We start from the raw sequence: 20,509 nt of genomic DNA on the forward strand, positions 1-20,509 counted from the left end.
TAACAAACATGCCATTTTTATTAGAGTAAGCCAGCGTTTGTGGATGTTTTTTGTCAGATACAAAAATATTGTTTTATCAGAATCAGAATCAGAATCAGAATCAGCTTTATTGTCATTACGCAAGGTAACGAGATTGAGGCCATTCCATACAGTGCGATGTGTGCATGCTAGAAAAACAATGTGCAAATATATAAAAATATAAAAAATGTAGAAGTGCAATGAATATGGTGTGAAATGAATATATACATGAAAAAAAAAGTATTATTGCTTGGAATGAAATTTAATTAAATGAATGTGTCTGCCAATATGGAAGATTATATACTGTATAAACCAGGCCTCACTCGCTCAATTGCAGTTAGTCCAAAATGCTGCTGCTCGCCTTTTAACTGGCACTAAAAAAACATGAACAAATTACCTCCCATTTTAGAATCCCTTCAATGGCTCTCAGTTCCTTTTAGAATTAATTTTAAAATATTGTTGTTTCTTTTTAAATCTCTTAACGGATTAGCGCCACAATATATGTCAGACCTTTTAAAAATGTACACCCCCACTCTGAGGTCAGCTGATCAATTTATTCTTGTCGTCCCAAAAACCCGTTTAAAATCCAGAGGTGATCGTGCATTTTCTGCTGTGGCTCCAAAACTTTGGAACAATATCCCTATTGTTATTTGGACGGCTCCCTCTTTAATGACTATTAAATCACATCTTAAAACATATTTTTACTCTTTGGCTTTTAAACCAGCATGAGAGATGTGTGATTTTAGTCTATTTTATTTTCTCTGATGTACTTTTTTACGGTTAATTTTTTTATATTACTGACTCTTCTAGTATGTTTGTCTTAACTTCTGTTCAGCACTTTGTGGAACTTCTATTGTTTTTTTTGAATGTGCTATATAAATAAAGTGGATTGGATTGGATCCAAGATTGAATACTTCTCCAAACTGGACTTTAAGACAAACTGAATGTGATACAAAGTACATTTTGATGGAGGATAGCTATTGCTGCTTCAGATACAAATACAGAAAGGTAAGATGCACGCATAATACTTGATTTACTTTGTGAAAAGCAAATGGGACCAAAAAGATTTAATAACAACTTTATCAAATACTTTTTGGACCCATTTATCATGTTATAATAACATTATGATAATGTTTTTATGAAAGCGAATAACTCCCTTCTTTTTCCTGTTACTCCAATGTGCAACAATGATTAGAACAGCACATATGAATTTAAGTAAAAAAAATAAGAAAAAAAACTCCAAAAGTATCACCTGGTGTATAGTTCACCACATGTCAAAGCTTTCTGTTTTATATTATTTGAATCGGATCCCAGGTATACTAATTTTGTCGTAAAATACATAAAACTTGCAGTTTTTAGCCCAATTTATGTATTTATTTTTTATTGTGATTACTTAGGGAGTACATGTTGAGAATAAATTGAGAACAGGAAGTGAACAAACGTTTTAGCAACTGTTAGGTAAAAGAAAAGGGGTAGGATTAAATAAGCTCTGCTTCTTCCTACTCCTTTTCGAACATGTTGAAAAGAGAAACTGGAAATTGGGATGTTCGAAAATAAACTCAAACTCAACTCAAACTCAAATTGAGTTGAGTAGGTTTGAACTCCCACAACAATAGTGCCTAAAATTGGATTGGCTGCTTTGGTCACGTGAGGAGGGCGTGGTCACGTGTCAATCAAAACGATTGTAGTTGGGCAGAGAAGAAACGCACATACCTGCATTTCACCGTCACCCCCTAAATGCAAACTTTGTATCGTTTTAAAATATGGTAAGTATCCAGAACAATATTCTACCCTTCTTTCCCGAATGCCCATGTAGTTGTTAGGCGAAAATTCTGTCACTTATCTATTTTTCGCATCGAGTGAATTTATTGAAGTATGTCATTATCACGACATCGCGAGCTAGGAAAAAAAAGATGGCGACGTCAATAAAAAAAATGTACATATTGTTTGTAACCACTCGGATGCAAATTCAAGTCTATTACAGTTACGAGAGAAATAATACGTTTTCATTCTATGGGCGTCAATTTTTATCGCGCTGGACTGGAGTTCATCGAGTTCGTAAACAGCGAACGCCCGCCATTTTCTGTCGGCTATTGTTGGACTCGAAGAAGACGCCGCCCCCATTTTGGTGTTTTCGTAATGTCCTTACATTGTTGCTGGCAGCATGCTACATGCCAGGAATCGCATCATAAGGGCCCCACTTTGTGTCACTGTCAACTTTTACATGATATTCATATTAATCGATATATAAGTTGCAAAAAGGATATTTTGTTGATGTCTGTTATCAAGCTAATTCTAGTTAGTGCAACAACATGAGGGCTGGGCAATATGGCAGAAAACTATCACAAGAAATCGGTCAATATCGATCATTATTGATATTTTTTTGACTTTCATCCATCCATCCATTTTTCTACCGCTTGTCCCTTACGGCAGTGGTCCCCAACCACCGGGACGCGGCCGGTACCGGTCCGTGGATCGATTGGTACCTGGCCGCACTAAAAATAATTTTTTTTAATTTTATTTTTATTTTTATTAAATCAATATAAAAACACAAGATACACTTAAAATTAGTGCACCAACCCAAAAAACCTCCCTCCCCCCACACTCATTCACACAAAAGGGTTGTTTCTTTCTTAGACTTAGACTTCCTTTTTATTGTCATTCTAATTTGAACTTTACAGCGCAGATAAGAACGAAATTTCGTTACATAAGCTCATGGTAGTGCAGGATAAAAAAGCAATAAGGTGCATATATAAATAAATAAATATATATAAATAATATATATATAAATAAATAGATTACTGTACAGATAAATATATTGCACTTTTTCACATGCGTCCACGTTTATGGATGTATGTTATATATATATATATATGTTCTGTTATTAATATTTCTGGTTCCTACTATATATATCAATATAGATCAGGGGTGGGCAATTAATTTTTACTGGGGGCCGCATGAGCAACCCAAGCACTGCTGGAGGGCCACATCGACAATATTTAAATTAAATGTTGCTCAATATTATTTTTGATATACCGTAAGATAAATAATAATAATTAATAATAATAATAATACTTTCATCTAACTTAACTTTATACCAAAATCAGATTGCTTTTGATGGTTTTATTTTTAACACTGTCTTACACTACACTTCCTGATGTATAATACAATGCAAAAATGTCAATTTAAAGTTTATTCTGCATCCTCTTTAAAAGTCCAACATTTTTCCCCGTCAGATTTGGACAACCATCTGTTGTCACACCTGCCAGCTTGTCCCATTTCAGTCCTAACATGTGCAAACACGCATTTACCTATGTGAACAAGTCATTACCTGTGGTTGTCCCTTTTAATTGACTGCATGACTGCCAGCTCTTCTGTGATTTGAAAGTCTGCAGTTATCCCGCGTAAGAAGATGAGCAGCTGGGCGGTGTCACGTACATCGCAGCTCTCATCCAAAGTCAGCGAAAAACAGTCAAAGTCGGCCGTTTTGTTCTTCAGCTGAAGCTCCAAATTTCCGGGCATATCAGAGTCCAATAAGCACTCCTTAATAAACTCTCCGTCAGAAAACGCCTTACTTTTTCTGGCGATTTTGTGAGAATTGACGAAACTTGTCCTGACGGCTGCATTCTGGGAGTGTGAAATATGGCAAAAAGTCCTTGTTGGGTTTGCAGTTTTACCATCAACGCATCAGCCTCCCTTGCGCGTACTTCATCAGACAGATTCCGGTATTTTTCCTCGTGCTTCGTCATGTAGTGGCAATTCAAATTATATTCTTTAAACACAGCAACCTGTGTACCACACATTAAGCACACGGATTTACCTTTAATTTCTGTAAAGAAATACTTGGCAGTCCATGTCTTGTTGAAAACACGGCATTCGTCATCAACTTTTCTCTTTTTAGCGTCTCGGGTGTAAATCGTGCATCACTTGTCGCTGTGCACCTTCACTCATAGGTTACACACGAACATACGTCCATAAATAACACTTAAAAAAAAAAAAAGCAGCACAGTTGTATTGTGCGCACGACATAGATGTTTGTTAAACTTTATTTTGTAATTTGTGATTGTCGCTGTTCACATTCACTCACAATCGCGCAGGCGCATACGTCCACACGGAAGTAATACAAATAACGCTTTTCAAAACAAAAGCAGCACCGTTGTATTGCACACTCGACATAGATACTTTTTTAAATTTATTTTGTAATTTATGATGGGTCTCACGCGGGCCGGACAGGGACGCTCAAAGGGCCGCAGAATGCCCAGGTCTGATTATAGATCAATACAGTCTGCAGGGATACAGTCCGTAAGCACACCTGATTGTATTTTTTTGTCCGTGGGACAAATTTTCAAGCGTTGACCGGTCCGCAGTTACAAAAAGGTTGGGGACCACTGCCTTACGGGGTCACGGGGGGTGCTGGAACCTATCTCAGCTGCACATGGATGGAAGGCGTGGTAGACCCTGGACAAGTCGCCACCTCATCGCAGAGCAACACTTACCAAAAGAAATGACCAGGAGGAAAATATTAAATGAAAACATTTGTATTTAAGATATAACCTTCATCTGATCACAATCCCCTCAGCTATCAAGGCAGACAGGAAAGGAAATGTCTACACAAGCATATAAACAATCCAAACAAAATTCTAAAATCCCATTGAAAACTTAATAATAACCTCTTAAAAGGAGGTGCAAAAATAAGGGATTTGCAAGACATGCTTAAAAAAAGTGTGAAAATGTAAACATCAAGAAACCTGAGAAGAACGATTTTCTGCAGCGTAAGCGTGCCTGGTCTGTTATTATTCAAGTTTGGAAAGGAATTTATGTTATGCAGTAATTATTATTTATGTATTGTTGGATGAAATTACTATCATTTTAAAGTAGTAGGTGTGTTATATTTTGTCATTTATATTTTTATTTATAGTCCTGCACTTTAGTTCCTACCTGTTTGCATATACTCCAATAGAGAAGGGTTGAAAAGAAAAGAGGTCAGTGCGGCTCAGGATTATGTTTTTGTTTTGTTTTTTAAATCCCCAAAAACTGCTATACTGTCGAGGTGACTTTTCCTCTTTTATCGATAATTTTTCCGCTCCCTGAAACACTCATTTTTCGTTTATCTTCTTGCTCCATGCAAATAACCAATAGTAAGACAGCAAAATGGTGCAAAAAAACGCGAGACTGTTACGTGATTGTCTGTTAACGTTTCCCTCCCATTGCTCAGTGATCACTTCCTGTTTTGCTAGGTTACCAGGGCGCTTGAGCCTGTGTTCATGAAACCAACCTTGCTTCGTTGTTCCGGTTTCTTTGGAAAAAAAACATACATATGTATAGAACGTTTTATCAAACCAATTTTTAAAAAATCCATTATGTGTCTATTGTGATGCAGCAGTTTTTCTCGAGTAATACTACTTAACTCAATTATGAACGCACTTTTATCTTTCTCCCTTTATAATGAGAGTCATATACATTGCATCTTTTTTTTCTTCTTTTTTTTAACATCAACTTTATTTTTTTGGCAGGATACCCCGAACCCAAAGGACAGCCACCATGCATCACCCTCCTTGCAGTTGTCCAATGGCTTCATGGTGCCTGAGGGCAATGTGAATCCCAACGCCATATTTGTGTTTTTTGGCGTTGGAACCAGGGTAATTATTTGTGAGCTTAAACATTAACACTTGTTTGAGAATATGCTTGCCCATATAAATGAGTGTTGAAATTGGCATTATATACCTTTGCACACAACCACACGTGTGACTACTTTTTAATTTGTGCGTTACTTTACTTAAGGTGCAATATTCACTTGACCCATGGTGCAATATTCTTGTTTGTAATTTTGCTTAATTGCACAATATTATTACTTCACTGCTGGTTGCTACTGGGCCCTTAGTAACCCAATATCCTTCCCAGCTTGTAAGTGTTTTTATTGGAATAACAAACACCTTGAATCCTTAATCCTGCTGCGGCCACAAGATATGGAACACAACCTAGATAGGAATTAAATTTTAATAAGGTTTGTTACGAGAACTTTATGAAAATTTTGCCTGAGAAAAAATAATGAACAGTCGATTAATACTCAGGATGGTTTGAAGCAACGTAGATCTGCATAGAGGGTTAGAAAGTCAGTCTGATGATCAGATCTACACCACAGTATGACATCTTTTTTGCCTTATTTTTTAAAATAATTGTCACACGGAAAATAGAATGTTCTGCATTGTTACACTTACAGTACAATTAAGTAAGAACGTTGCAGGACAGGGTGCATAAACACGAGGCAGCAAGCTTCTACAGAGCAACTTGTATCACAGATTGTCTACTTAAAGCCTGTTTTCCCACTTTACATGCACTCTAAACTGTAGGCCACTGCAACCAATTTGCGCGACTTGTTTGCTCCGTTTGGTCAAATCAAGGAGGTGAAAATAATCACATACCGCGGGGGATTCAGCAAAGGGTAAGTTTCAGTTTTTAGGCACTTTTCATTTGTTGCTTGTGCTTATTGCATCCAGGGGAACTGTTACATAATCCGGGGCATCTTGTTTCCCCTTTGTAGCTATGGATTTGTGTACTTTGATGAAGATGTTGACATTCAACCAATCGTTGACGTAAGTGGAAAGGAAGCAAACAGACTCTTCTTGTTGTTGGGAAAAATAACGTCTAATGTTTGTTTTTGTAGCAACAAATCGTCTGGAAGGGGAGAACACTCAGGCTGGGCCCTGCCATCATAAAGCAAAGGAACTGCCGTAAGTACGCTGTGCTCTCACGGAAGTTTGTTTCTTTATTACAAAAGCTTTTTTTTCACACAAAATTTATGTTACTGAAATGTTTGTGTTAGAATTTTGTGAACAGAGCTTTTTTTCCAGCCACCGTATTTTTCGGACCATAGGGCGCACCGGATAAAAAGGCGCACTGCCGATGAGCGAGTCTATTCAGGTCTTTTTTCATAAAAAAGGCGCACCGCATTAAAGGGGTCATGTTATGATTTTTTTCAAAATTTAAAACACTATCTTGTGGTCCACATAACATGTGATGGTGGTTCTTTGGTGAAAGTGTTGCATAGATTATGTTTTACTGACCATTTTCAAGTAGCTTTCTGAGCGTCTCTTCAGGATGCGCCGTTTTGTGGGCGGTCTTACCAACGTGGCTCACCTTCGACAGCGTCTTCTCCCCGTCATCTTTGTTGTAGCGGTTTAGCGTGCAAGGACGGAAGTCGAAGATAGGGCCAAAAGATGGAGCTAACTGTTTAAATGACATTCAGAATTTACTTAAATCAATAACGGAGCAGCATCTTCTCATCCGTGGCTCAATAATGCAACATCAACGCCGGAAATGTGTCTCGTGAAAAACTGTCCGACCGGAACCCTCTAATAACTAAAGTTCCGTGGGTGAATTATGTAAACCCACTACAGGTTTTAACGTTTTGATAGATAGTCTACTGACAGATATAAGTAAGGACTTTACGCTACTTTATATTACAAATGGCAACAGCGGAAGATGAATGCCATATAAGAAGGTAGAGAAAAAGAAGAAGCTTATGACTACGGTGTCGGCACGGACTACAATTGCGAACGCGCGCACATTTTCAGGATTTATGCAGATCCCAAATACACATCAGCATGTACCAGAAGGTAAGAAAAGTTGGTTTTGCATAATATTGCGAAACAAAACAGCAGGTATTATGTCTGCTAATAGCACCATAATAATACTCGTATGTTTAATGCGCAGACAATCCATCAAGCGGTGCGGCCTCGTAGCTCATAGTACTACAAACATTTTGACAGATTTTTGAGCGCCGCGTGTAATGTTCTATATTCTCAATGGAACATTTAAAGTTTTGGTGTTGTTTACTGCCATCATATTGCAGTCTACATGTATATATTATGTATGACTGCCATCTACTGGTCAAACTTATCATTATACCATGTACCAAATAAAATTGCTTCGAGGTCAGTAAGCACAACCAGAATTATGCAGTACGTTAGGCGCACCGGGTTATAAGGCTTGAGAAAATGAAAGGATTTTAAGTGCGCCTTATAGACCGAAAAATACGGTAATTGTGCTGAGAATGTTATTGAATTCAATTTTGTGAGCAAAATATGGGTTTAATAAATCAGTTTTTTTAATTACAGTGTTTTGTAAAAAATTCCGTGCAGAAATATTTGTTGCTTCAAAATTCAAGACCCACTTTCGGTAAGTCAAGACTGAAGCAATCGACCCTGTCTCAGAACCAGCCAATGAGGTGTCAAGTTTGCAGTCACATGACACGGATCTTACAAAACTGCAGGCCAGAGTGGACCAAATCCAATGTTTTCGAAATCTGATTTTCCCTGCTGACTAGAGTTTACATGTAAAATGTGATCTTATCGAGACACCACAGGCACCCATGTTGATTTTCCCTGCTGACTATAGTTTACATGTAAAATGTGATCTTATTGAGACACCACAGGCACCCATGTGGCCTCGACGTGGCAGTCACATTTGAAAAAGATCAGATTCGGATTTTGGCTATCTCTGGATGTGGCCCAAATCTTAAGAGCGTTTAAACTGGCAAAAAAATATCCGATCTGTGTCACCCTGAGATCGGGAGGTTGTGAGTTCAAACCCCGGCCGAGTCATACCAAAGACTATAAAAATGGGACTTATTACCTCCCTGTTTGACACTCAGCATCAAGGGTTGGAATTGGGGCTTAAATCACCAAAAATGATTCCCGGGCGCGGCCACCGCTGCTGCTCACTGCTCCCCTCCCCTCCTAGGGGGTGATCAAGGGTGATGGGTCAAATGCATATAATATTTTCGCCACACCTAGTGTGTGTGTGACAATCTTTGGTACTTTAACTTAACTTTAACTTGAGGGCAAAAAAAATCAGATTTGGTGTCCAATATATACACAGCCAAAAAAAGAGAGAGGTTATGCAGCGATACATGCTGCAAGTTGTGTAATCTGTTATATGTGCTTGAATCCCTTTTTATTAACCCTTCAAACCAGAGGTGTCAAACTCGTTTTCACTGAGGGCCACATGGGGCGGCATGGCGTAGTGGGTAGAGCAACCGTGCCAGAAACCTGAGGGTTGCAGGTTCGCTCCCCGCCTCTTACCATCCAAAAAAAAATCGCTTCCGTTGTGTCCTTGGGCGGGACACTTCACCCTTTGCCCCCGGTGCCACTCACACCGGTGAATTGAATGATAGGTGGTGGTCGGAGGGGCCGTTGGCGCAAATTGCAGCCACACTTCCGTCAGTCTACCCCAGGGCAGCTGTGGCTATGAAAGTAGCTTACCACCACCAGGTGTGAATGATTGATGGGTTCTACATGTAAAGCGACTTTGGGTACTTAGAAAAGCGCTATATAAATCCAAGTTATTATTATTATTATTATTATGGCAGTTCTGGCTGCTCTCTTGATATAGTGAATATACTGTATAAGAATTGTAATGTATAATCGCCTCATTATTACACAATTCCTTATGAATTTGATTGTTAAATTTTTCACGTCCAAATTTATGGATATACTTACTTTTGAAATCATAAGTCAGAGGGACAAACATATTATTCTAACAAACATTTTTGGGAATAATTGTTAACGATACAGGGGTGTCCTAACCTTTTTCCCAACAAGGGCTCCATACTCAAAAGTCAAAGTATGTGGGGGCCATTCTTTGATATATTTTTATTATCCATCCATCCATCTTCAACCGCTTATCCGGAATCGGGTTGCGGGGACAACAGCTCCAGCAGAGACCCCCAGACTTCCCTCTCCAGCGCAACATTAGCAACTTCCTCCTAGGGAATCCTGAAGCGTTCCCAGGCCAGCGAGGAGATGTAATCCCCCCCATCTGGTCCTTGGCCTGCCGCTGGGTCTCCTCCCAGTGGAACGTGCAACGAGGACCTCCCTAGGGAGACGCTCGTGAGGCATCCGCACGAGATGCCCGAACCACCTAAGCTGGCTCCTTTCCAAGCGAAGGAGCAGCGGCTCTACTCCGAGTCTCTCTCGGGTGACTGACCTTCTCACCCTATCTCTAAGGGAGATACCAGCCACCCTTCTGAGGAAACTCATTTCAGCCGCTTGTGTCCGTGATCTTATTCTTTCGTTCATGACCCACACTTCATGACCATAGGTGAGAGTAGGAATGTAGACAGCTCGTCACAACAGTGCGGCAGAGAGACTGCAATACTGCCCCAGCTGCTCCGGTTCTCCAGCTGATTTCCTTCTCCATCTTTCCCTCACTCTTGAACAAGACCCCGAGATACTTAAACTCCTCCACCTGGGACAGAGTCTCGTTCTCTACCTGGACTGTACAAACCATGGGAGGGTGTGTCTGATGTAGTTGGGTTCAGGTGTTCCTCAAAGTGCTCTTTCCAACACCCTACAACTTCCTCACTTGAAGTCAGCAGAGTCCCAGCCTTGCTGTACACAGCTTGGATGGTTCCTTGCTTCCCCCTCCTGAAGTGCCGTATAGTCTTCCAGAACAGCTTTGGTGCCGCCCGATAGTCCTTCTCCATGGATTCCCCGAACTGCCCCGCCACCCTCTGCTTAGCCTCGTCCACAACCACGGCCGCTGCCCTTCGGGCCTGTCGGTACCTTGCAACTGTCTCTGGAGTCCCCTGGGATAATATACCCCGGTAGGACTCCTTCTTCAGTCGGACAGCTTCCCTGTTCACCGCTGTCCACCAGGGTGTTCGAGGGTTACCGCCCCTTGAAGCAGCTAAGATGTTCTGGCCACAGCTCGCAGCTGCATCTTTAGCAATAGAGGCTTTGTACATTGCCCATTACTGTTCAATGTCCCCAACCTCCACAAGGATGGCAGAGAAGTCCCGCCAGAGGTGAGAGTTGAAGTCCTTCCGGACAGAGGACTCCTCCAAACATTCCCAGTTCACCCGCACTACACGCTTGGGTTTTCCAGGTCCGTCCAGAGGTTTCCCCCGCCATCTGACCCAACTCACCACCATATGGTGATCAGTTGACAGTTCAGCCCCTCTCTTCACCCGAGTGTCCAAAAAATACGGCCTCAGATCAGCTGATACGATTACAAAATCGATCATTGATCTTTGGCCTAGGGTGCTCTGGTACCAGGTACACCTATGAGCATGCTTGAACATGGTGTTTGTTATTGCAAGTCCATGACTAGCACAAAAGTCCAATAACAATCCACCACTCAGGTTAAGATCAGGGAGACCGTTCCTCCCAATCACGCCAGTCCAAGTATCACTGTCATTGCCCACGTGTGCGTTGAAGTCCCCCAGCAAGACTATGGAATACAGGACCCCATGCAAGGTATCCAAGGAGGCCGAATACTCTGAACTCTTGTTTGGTGCATACGCACAAACAACAGTCAGAGTTTTTCCCCCTCCAACCCAAAGGCGAAGGGAGGCGACCCTCTTGTCCACTGGGGTGAACTCCAACATACAGGTACTCAGCCGGGCACTCGTGAGTATCCCCAAACCCACCTGGGCCCTCACACCTTGAGCAACTCCAGAAGTGAACAAGGTCCATCCCTTGTCCAGGAGTGTGGTTTCAGAGCCCTTGCTATGCGTAGAGGTAAGCCCCACCAGATCCAACCGGTAGCGCTCCACCTCCCGCACCAGCTCAGGCTCCTTCCCCACCAGCGTAGAGACGTTCCATGTCCCAAAAGTCAGCCTCTGCTGCCCCCAATTGGTCCGTCTGGACCCTCCACTTTCACTGCCATCCACTTGGCAGCGCACCCGACCCCACTGGTTCCAACTGCGGGTGGTGGGCCCACGTGGCGGAGAGGATTGTGTGTCCACGTAGTTTCATTGGGCTCTAGCCCGGCCACCAGGCGCTCGCTGACAAGCCCTGCCTCCGGGCCTAGCTCCAGAGGAGGGCCCCGGGCTTCCTCATGGGGGATATCGTAACCCTGACTATGAAAGTCAGGGGCGTTCAACTCCCTGAGGCTTTATACAAGCCCACATACCATAAAATGAGACATGGTTGGTTAAAATTTGGGTTAAGGTTTATATTAAAAAACAAAACTTAGTGTCAGCTTTGTGTTGTAGGTGATCAAGGTTAGTCATTATTAAGGGGTAAAAACCCCAAAAGTAAAGAAAAAGAAGGAAAAAAAGGAGCAAAAATACGTACTGTTATGAGAAAAAGAATAACTTATAATAATACACTGTCACTTATCCCAGAAAAGCTGACCCAAAGTTTTGTCTGTAAATACTGTGTATATATAATGTCTGTTTTTATCTTCTTTTTTATTTTTTATTTTGTAAAAAAAAAAATCTAAATGGCCCCCGCATACTTAGACTTTTCAGCACGGGACCTTAGTGGAAGAAGTCTGGACACCCCTGGGTTATTAGTATCATATTTTGAGCTTTTTTTTCTTTGCATAAAATAAAATTTTGCTTTCTTAAAATTATTATTTGTATTTGTTTTTTATCCAATAATATGCTGCGGTCCAACAAAACTGTAACTGTGGGTTTCACTTTGGACCCCCCCTGTGTTGTTATAACGTTTTTTGCATAGCAAGATAGTTCTCAAGTGAAAAGACATACGATTGTATACAGTACATGCAATTTTTCTGTCGAAATTGAAGGAACGAATATATTTAGTGAGAAGGATGAAATGCTTTATTGATGCACACTATTTCAAGGCTTGCGCAGGCCAAATAAAACGATGTGGCAGGCCAGATATGGCCCCTGGGCTTTGAGTTTGACATGTGTGCTTTAAACAGCGGAGGTTGCTGTGCATTAGTGAAAAAATCCCAAGATTTTGTAAAATAAAAAGAAGAAGCATGAAAGCTAATCACACGATGGTACAAACACTCACACAATAATGACTGCTAATAATGTTATGACAGTCTAAAAAAACTGAATGAAATTTGAGTTTGTTACTGAATACGACCCTCAGAATGTACATGAAAATACAGAATGTGGGATTTACAATATTAACTGTGAAAAATAAAACAGACCCGACCTTCTCTAACGACATCTTTTATAATTGAGCAAGAACAACAAAAATTAAACAGGCGCAATTGGTAAAAAAAAAACATCCACAAATTGGACATCACTGTTCTGCAGAACTTTGTTGTAGAACTCTGCCTCCTTCGTGTCTCAGACTTGCCGCTCTGTAAACAAACCCCGTCCACTCTGCTTAATTCCTCGTCTGCATGGAGCTGCTGTGATTTAGTTATTTTGATTACTTAGTAACCCGTATGCCACTCAAAAGAGCAGATTCTAACCGTTGGAAGTGGAAATTGTTTCTATTGTTTGGAAGCGGGCCGGATTGAAATGTATATAATGTTGTATTAAGCCCAGGTCTATTGGGGCGTGTCGTGCTGCATAAACTGTGTCACGTGACTTCAAACTTGACTCCTCATTGGCTGGTCTGAGACAGGATCGATTTCTTCAGCATTTATTTACCGGAAGTGATTCTTGAGTTTTGAAGCAACAAATGTTTCAACAATGACTTTTTTACACTGTATTTCTACTCACTGCCTTTTTAGCTTACTTAATTTTTAAACACACATTTTTATTAAATTAACCTCTTAGTATAATTTGATGTAAAAACAAAAACAAAAAAAACATTAATTAGGTTTCCAAAAAAAAGCTTTGGTAGTAGAGACAAATATTAACCTTCATATCGTTTCAATACTGTGGTAATGCCATGTGGATGTTTCTCCCATGCTCAAACCCAGGTGTCAGGCAATCACACCAGATGAGCCTTGAACCCTGGATGAACCCCTCTCAGTACATGTATTGCCCTTGCTACCCGCTCACTGGAGCAAGCATGACCCCGCCCTCACCCATGGTCAATGGCGGCGGCAGTCCCTACTATCAGGTAGTGTAATGCTTGAAGCGCTGTCTTTTTTAAATGAATGTCGCTCACTCCTCCGTTAGCACAGCAGATCTGGCGACACAGGCTAGCTTTGGTATCCCTCTTTTCTTCTCAGAAGGTTCTGAGTCTTAATATATAATAGTATTTTTTACCATCATTGATGTAAGTTGTTTTAACTAGGGTTGTCAAAGTTAACACAATAACGGAATTAAAATAGTTTTCTTAATATTTTCCCTTTGTGCAATTAACGCGCGTGCTGTGTGATCCTCAGTCCATACCATAGCAGTGGAAAATTAGCAGTGTTCCAGCTGATGTTGAGTCCACAAGACCAAAGTTACTTTGAGCCACCTGAAGTATTTCAGCCTGCATCAGGCTGACGCCGATTCTGGTGAAGATTCTCAAAACGCGGCAATCATTCAAAGTTATCAGATGCTGTGTGTCATAAGTTTCCTTGTTATCCTTTCACGTGAAGAGCTCTCCAAGGTTTGTGCCACTGATCGGCACTGTGCAGGAAATGACAAGGGAATCTTTATCAAAACTGGCAAATGATTCCCAGGAAGCGAAATGCTGAGAATTGGTTTGCAACAACAACTGTTTTCCGATTCCCATCCTTGATCACTGGAGTTCCTAGCTGCCAGCGGTAACAGATTTTTCGCTTGCAAAGTTTTATGGAACCCAAATATCCTCTACTTAGCGGAATTTCGCTATATTTCTAGCCCAGTGATTTTCACACCGTAGTCGTATGTGGGCTCCATCTAGTGGTACGCCAAAGAATAATTTAATTTAATATAGGGATGTTCTGAATCAGATACGGCACTTTTTGAAAGTATAGGTATCGGAGAGTACTAAATCTCCGACACCATACAAATATGTATCTTGTTAGAAACTTCCGGTGTGCGTCTTAAATAGAACGCACACAAGCCAATAAGTCTGTTCGCATGCTCATTTTGCTACACGAAAATTACTATTTTCCCCGGAAATGGAAGACCAAAGCCCCAATAGCAAACTGCACTACCAAAGCCATCATGATGGCGGTGTGGCGATATTACAAACTGGAGAAGTCAACAAGAGCTAACGGCAGCATGCAAACTTAGCATTATCTCTGTTTTGAGGGGTGAGACACGTGTAAATGCAACTTAATGAAGCACTTCAAAGGCCGCCATGCAGACGCACACAATGAAGTTAGCTAGGCTAAAGCTAACAAACACTAGCATATTCATTCCAGTGGAAAGAAAGGTTTTTTACGAGAATCCCAACGTGTAATCTGCTTTTGCGGTAAACTAATGAAATCCATAATATTGGATGATCAACCGCTCTTAATGGTGAAAAATGTTGGATTTCGTCGCTTGCCTGCTCGTAAATACATGAGTGAAAAACAGCCCTTCCTCATCTGCATAAGACTGTTAGCCAACTTAAAACAGTTATGTCACGTCTTTAACAGTCATTATCTTAACAGCACATTGGGCAGGCCAGACGGTTATAGCATCTAATAGATAGAAACCGGATTGCGTTTTTTTGGGCTTCTCTTTGAACGTGTGGTTGCTTTTTTGGGCTTGTTTTTCCATCCCCACAATGAATCAGTATGTAGTTTGTCCTTTTCTACACTACGTTTCCTGGTTGATGTTCCCCTGGTCAACTTTGCACGGCCCTAATCACACGCACGCAAGTGGCGCATGTGCAACGACGGCCAAAATGCAGGAGAAAACAAGTGAAGAGACTGGTAGTGTTGGTATAAAATACATAATTTAAAATATTTATTTCTTTATGTCTTTAAAAGTGTGTGTGTGTGTGTGTGTGTGTGTCCATTTTGTGCTGAGTTATTTAAAAAGTGTTATGTTTATTGAACAAACATTTGCACAAATCACACAAATTGTCCAGACCATGTTGGATGTACATTTTATTTGGGTAAAAAAAAAAGTATTTTCGATTAGTTAATTAGTGGACAAAATGTGATTAATCACGATTAAATGAATTGAGTCATTTGGCAACTTTAGTTTCGACATTAACAACTGTTTACATTGAACACAGGGCCAAATGCATGTGTGACCATATTCTGCTCTTGTTGCATCGCCTGCAAGAATGATTTCCTGTCTCCAGAGAGTGTGGCTCATTAGCACAAAGCCAAGAATAGAGGTCTAAGGTTGTGACTAGATTATAGTCTCTAAAGATGAAACAAGAAAAGATGTCTGTTGTGTGATAAAGGTCATGTCTTTTAATATCAGAGTTGGGGAATCTTGGGGACTGCAGTGCAAAGACAAATGGTTGTTAATCGGCATGCATGTTTTACAGTCTGTTTATATTTGCAGCCGTACCACTACACCCCCTATGGAGGCTTCATAGTTCCACAGGTGCCAGTCAACAACACTCAGAATGCATACTGCTACCAGGTAGACACTCGACCCTTGTCTGTAAGATTCCTGCCTGCTTCACATTGCACATCTCTCTGGTAGTCTTTCCTTCCCCCTCCTTTGTCCCGTCCGACGTCTGACCCTCTTCCTCTCGGCCCCGCCCAAACACACACACAGTACACTCAATCCTACTGGACGGGAGACCAGAGAGTGCGGCCTGTCAATCAGGTGACTGCATGCTGTTGGAATGTTGGATTGTGAGACAGAGACTCCAGAATGATGACAATTAAATGTGTTTTATTGGTTGCACTAGTTATTGTTACAAAGCTGACAATTTGTTGGCTTGAATTGCATTCTGTAGCACCACTAGATGGCAGTAAATTCTTGTTTACCTCTCGTGAGTGTCTCTCCAAAGCAATGCCGTTTTGTATTGTTTTCTAGAACCCCATGGACTTTGGAGTGCAGACCATGCTGACTGCGCTGTAGTTCATAATTCGCCTGACTCCTCCCTCAAAAAAGGTAGCACACCACTTCAAACTACTACGCAGGCCAGTCACTGAACTTATTATCATTAGGATTCTGTTCATCCTGTGTACTCAACGCTAGGCCATTTCTTCCATGTTGGGGCCCACTTCACACCTTCGGCTAGTGCAGGGTTCGACAACCTTTTCTATCAAAAGAGACATTTTGCGGTGAAAAAATATCTTAAAACTGCTTACAAACTTTAAGAAGGCTTTGTTTTGTTGTTTAACCAGGTACCACAACAGAAATGCAGTGTGCATGTTTACCAGATGCAAACTATTGTGGTCGAACACTAGCGTCTATTCTTGCGTCACCTAACTTGCGTAAGCGATGCCGTCTTGCCCCCTCCCCCTGCGTTCCTTCACGCAGGCCTTGCGTGCACCTCCCAAAAATCCTAGGTTCAAGTCGCCACCAATGCGAACGTAGGACCGCAGAGTTGTGATTGGTCAGCTTTGAAGAGAAAGAGTCCCCGGAGCACAGGAGAGCAGACTTTGTGCTTGAAATGCACAAATTATTGTATGAAATAAAGCAACAGTGATGAAACAATTGCATGAAAACGACGTCAGAGGGGTTAATCAATCGGGGTCAATCGTGACGCTAAAATATATATTCCAGTCTTTAGGAGCGGTGCAGCACAACGAGACGACCGTCACTGTCTTTTAGCTCGCTGGCTAGCACTCCTCAGCTTCGCTCTCAGTCAATGGGTAGCCGTGGTATGGATTGTGTCACACGTGTAGGCCTCCTTAGAAATAAAGAACTACTGCTTTGACTTTCTAGATCACATTTTGCTGTATGCTAATTTGTCACCACACATCGAGCACACAAATCGGTAAAGACAAAGGAATCTGTACATGCAGGATTAAACTATATTGTCTTCTGAAATTTTTCTTTTTTATGATGTATTCTTGTGGTTAACTTACCGCAGGGGACGCACACTCAAGAAGCTGATTGCATCTCTCTCGCGTTGCACCGCACTCACTGCTTCCCCCTCCCTTTTGCTTGCATTCTTTGCGCTCATCCAGGGCCTGGCATGATTGTTTGTTCACGTGAGCAAAGAAGTTGAGCCACAGAATGGCTTGTTTTGCGATCGCTCCTCACCAGTTAAAACATACAAACTGCCACTTTTAAAAATAAATATCAATGGAATAGATCTACAAAATCTAATACTCCCTCATACCCTGTCATTCGGCACGTGACAAAGTTGTCTTTTATCCTGCAAGTTATGAATAATAGCTCCTCCCTTTGCACAGTAGGAATAGAGCAGAATAACTCGATAAGACTCAAAAAAGCTCCAAAATCACAAATAGTGGGACTGGACAATTAATTTAATTTTGGTTTCGAATTCGATTATGTCTTCTCACGATTATGAAAATATAATAATCGGGGGGAAAAAACATTAATGGACATGCAGTGCATGAAAATTCCAGAGCTTGTGACGGTGAAACAGATGAGGAGCGAATGAGTGAAAAAAGAGCATGTCTACTAGAAGTTTGGGATGTCACCATGGTTACTACTTTTTATTTGACACAGCGCTACTGTGCCTAATCATTTATCACTCAATTCAACAAAAAAGTGAAGCCACATGATTTCCGTTTTTTCATAACTGCGGATGGAGTCACATAATTGGCCAATAAAACGGAACCCGCTGTGAAACACAGAATATCAGGGAAATTGACATCAATGTAAGTGAAATGTTGTCATTGTGAGGAGAAGGAAAATTTGTGTGGTAAAATAAGCGCTCATTTATCCCCCACACACTGTCGCTCTGCCCTAAACTAAACAATGTAGAGACGGTCACGTGAAACGGCCACTAAAATGGAAATCTAAGGCTAGCAAGAACAATCCATTCACCCACAACACATCTCATCTGCTTGTGTTGTTGTGAACGACATCATCAATGTACAAACAGGACAATGGTTGCACTTTTAGAGGCGCTCTCTTTTTTTTAATTTTTTTTTTAAACAGCCTGAAGTTAGTCGCCTTTTGTCATCAAACTGAGAACAGCAGCACAGCACACTTCCCCCTTTCACAAAAACAGCGCGGTGCGCCACATTTGGTCTGACAAAATAAAGGCTTCAGAAAAGTACCTTTTACAAGTATAATGTACTTAAAGCACTTATAGATACATTTACACAATGATTATGCCTTGACCTAAAATACTGGTCAAAATTGTCCAACGATGTATTGCACTAAACAATCTGAGGAACTCTGAATTTAACAAACATTGTTACATTTTATTTGACACAAAAAGTGAACACTATGGTGGTAATACAGTATAAGTGTAAAAGGTAAAAACTTATTTGCATTGTTTTTAATATTGCTATTATTTTAATGTATTGTTACTGGTGTTTTTTATTAATTTGTGGTTTATTTGTTACTAAATTATATTAGTTTTTCTTGTTGACTATATTTAAAGTTGAATTTTGGTGGTACCAAAAATACTCATGTTTTCAAATTAATTATTAATTATCAATCAATCAAAGTTTACTTATATAGACCTAAATCACAAGTGTCTCAAAGGGCTGCACAAGCCACAACGACATCCTCGGTTCATATCCCACATCAGGGATTAATCATTACAATATCAATTAAATTAATCGTGATTATTATTTTTGCAATAATCGTCCAGCCCTAGGCTGAAGTACAAATTCTCCGGCCTGTGGATGGCACATGGTCCAGCAGGGTTTTAATGGCCTGGTGTGAGTACACCCTGAGTTGGTGATGTGTTTGTCTGCCCTTTCTCAAGACTACAGGACATGAGAACACGCACCAGACGATGTCTCGACTTCACACGGCTGTCGAAATCCATCCCCTCTCTTCTCAACTGCTTTTTCTCTTGTCTCGTCGGCTTGGCTTCTGAGACCAATTTTTTTTTTCTAGTCCCTTACTTTGACCTACAAAATGGTAGGGACCACAACCTCAGGCTTGAATTAGTCACTTTTAACTCCTAAGGGTCAGGGAACAGTGATGGGGTCACGAGGAAGAGCAGAGCACTCTCATCGTGCCAGCATGCCGAAAACAAAAGCTCCCCTTTTGCTTTGGTAATTACCCCAACAACAAGAAAGGCTTTTATTATCACATTTTGTGCCTATTTTTATATTCCGTTATTTATTATTTTGTTATATTTGAAATGTTTGTTTTTTTGTTTTTTTGTTTTTAATACGCAATGGCTCATTGTACAAAAAAAGTATAGTTACCAAAATGTTTAGTGTGTCATATGGCTTGACAGAAAGCAGCAGTCAGGATGTTGGGTCTTTTCATGTCTTTCTACCACACGGGTGAAGTTAAGCACCAGTGAAGCGACTGTCACTTTCTAGCACCCCGTTTTTCCCTCCACACCCTCCCTCTAACGTTCTTCATCCATGGCAGTGTCACTAATCAATTTGAGTTTGCAGTTTCAAATGGCTTGAAACAGGTTGGACAATCAAAGGCATGTTTTCAAATGCTGTTTTTTTTGTACATTTTGTTCTTGCATGCCTCACCGGGTTGTTGTTTGTGTTGCCAGGTTAATCCAGCTGCAAGGCGCCTACTTTATAGATGTGAAATACAGTTGTTGCACATTGGATTGATTTTATTTTCATTGGACTTGCATCTGGATTGTTACACCTTGGCTTGGAATTGTTCATGTGTGCCCCCAAAAAGGGTTGTTAACTGTTTTGAGAGAGCCTGACCACTGCTTTGTTTTGGTGTTCTTTTGGCTATCAAATCATAATAAAAGTTGAAGTGTGGTATTATGGGAATTTGTGGGTTGTTTTGCAGTCTGCACTCGGATCTGTCTTCCCTAGCAACAGCCCCCATCATCTAGCCCAGTGGGTTGTTGTCACAGTCTTACTGGTGTGGCTG

At 40.9% G+C, this 20,509-nt stretch overlaps 1 protein-coding gene across 2 annotated transcripts; it reads left to right on the forward strand.

Moving 5' to 3' along the window:
- The first annotated feature begins 1,642 nt into the window (after positions 1 to 1,642).
- On the forward strand, positions 1,643 to 20,394 carry dazl (deleted in azoospermia-like). Of its 2 annotated transcripts, XM_061983361.1 has the most exons (10): positions 1,643 to 1,784; positions 5,532 to 5,657; positions 6,369 to 6,460; positions 6,560 to 6,611; positions 6,683 to 6,749; positions 13,657 to 13,799; positions 16,103 to 16,183; positions 16,247 to 16,372; positions 16,586 to 16,663; positions 19,413 to 20,394. In XM_061983361.1, exons 1-9 carry the CDS (start codon positions 1,782 to 1,784, stop codon positions 16,628 to 16,630), a joined length of 735 nt encoding a protein of 244 aa, XP_061839345.1. In that variant the 5' UTR covers positions 1,643 to 1,781; the 3' UTR covers positions 16,631 to 16,663; positions 19,413 to 20,394. The 2 variants fall into 2 exon arrangements, with proteins under 2 accessions (XP_061839345.1, XP_061839346.1); XM_061983362.1 differs by lacking the exon at positions 16,247 to 16,372.
- The last annotated feature ends 115 nt before the right edge of the window (positions 20,395 to 20,509 follow it).

This window comes from Nerophis lumbriciformis, linkage group LG21 (assembly GCF_033978685.3).
Source record: "Nerophis lumbriciformis linkage group LG21, RoL_Nlum_v2.1, whole genome shotgun sequence".
NCBI lineage: Eukaryota > Metazoa > Chordata > Actinopteri > Syngnathiformes > Syngnathidae > Nerophis > Nerophis lumbriciformis.

Bases quoted from the DNA above. Each gene is read 5' to 3' on its own strand.
- dazl (XM_061983361.1), top strand. The intron at 6,461-6,559 runs GTAAGTTTCAGT...TCCCCTTTGTAG, and splicing joins CGCGGGGGATTCAGCAAAGG to CTATGGATTTGTGTACTTTG. The intron at 6,612-6,682 runs GTAAGTGGAAAG...TTGTTTTTGTAG, and splicing joins ACATTCAACCAATCGTTGAC to CAACAAATCGTCTGGAAGGG.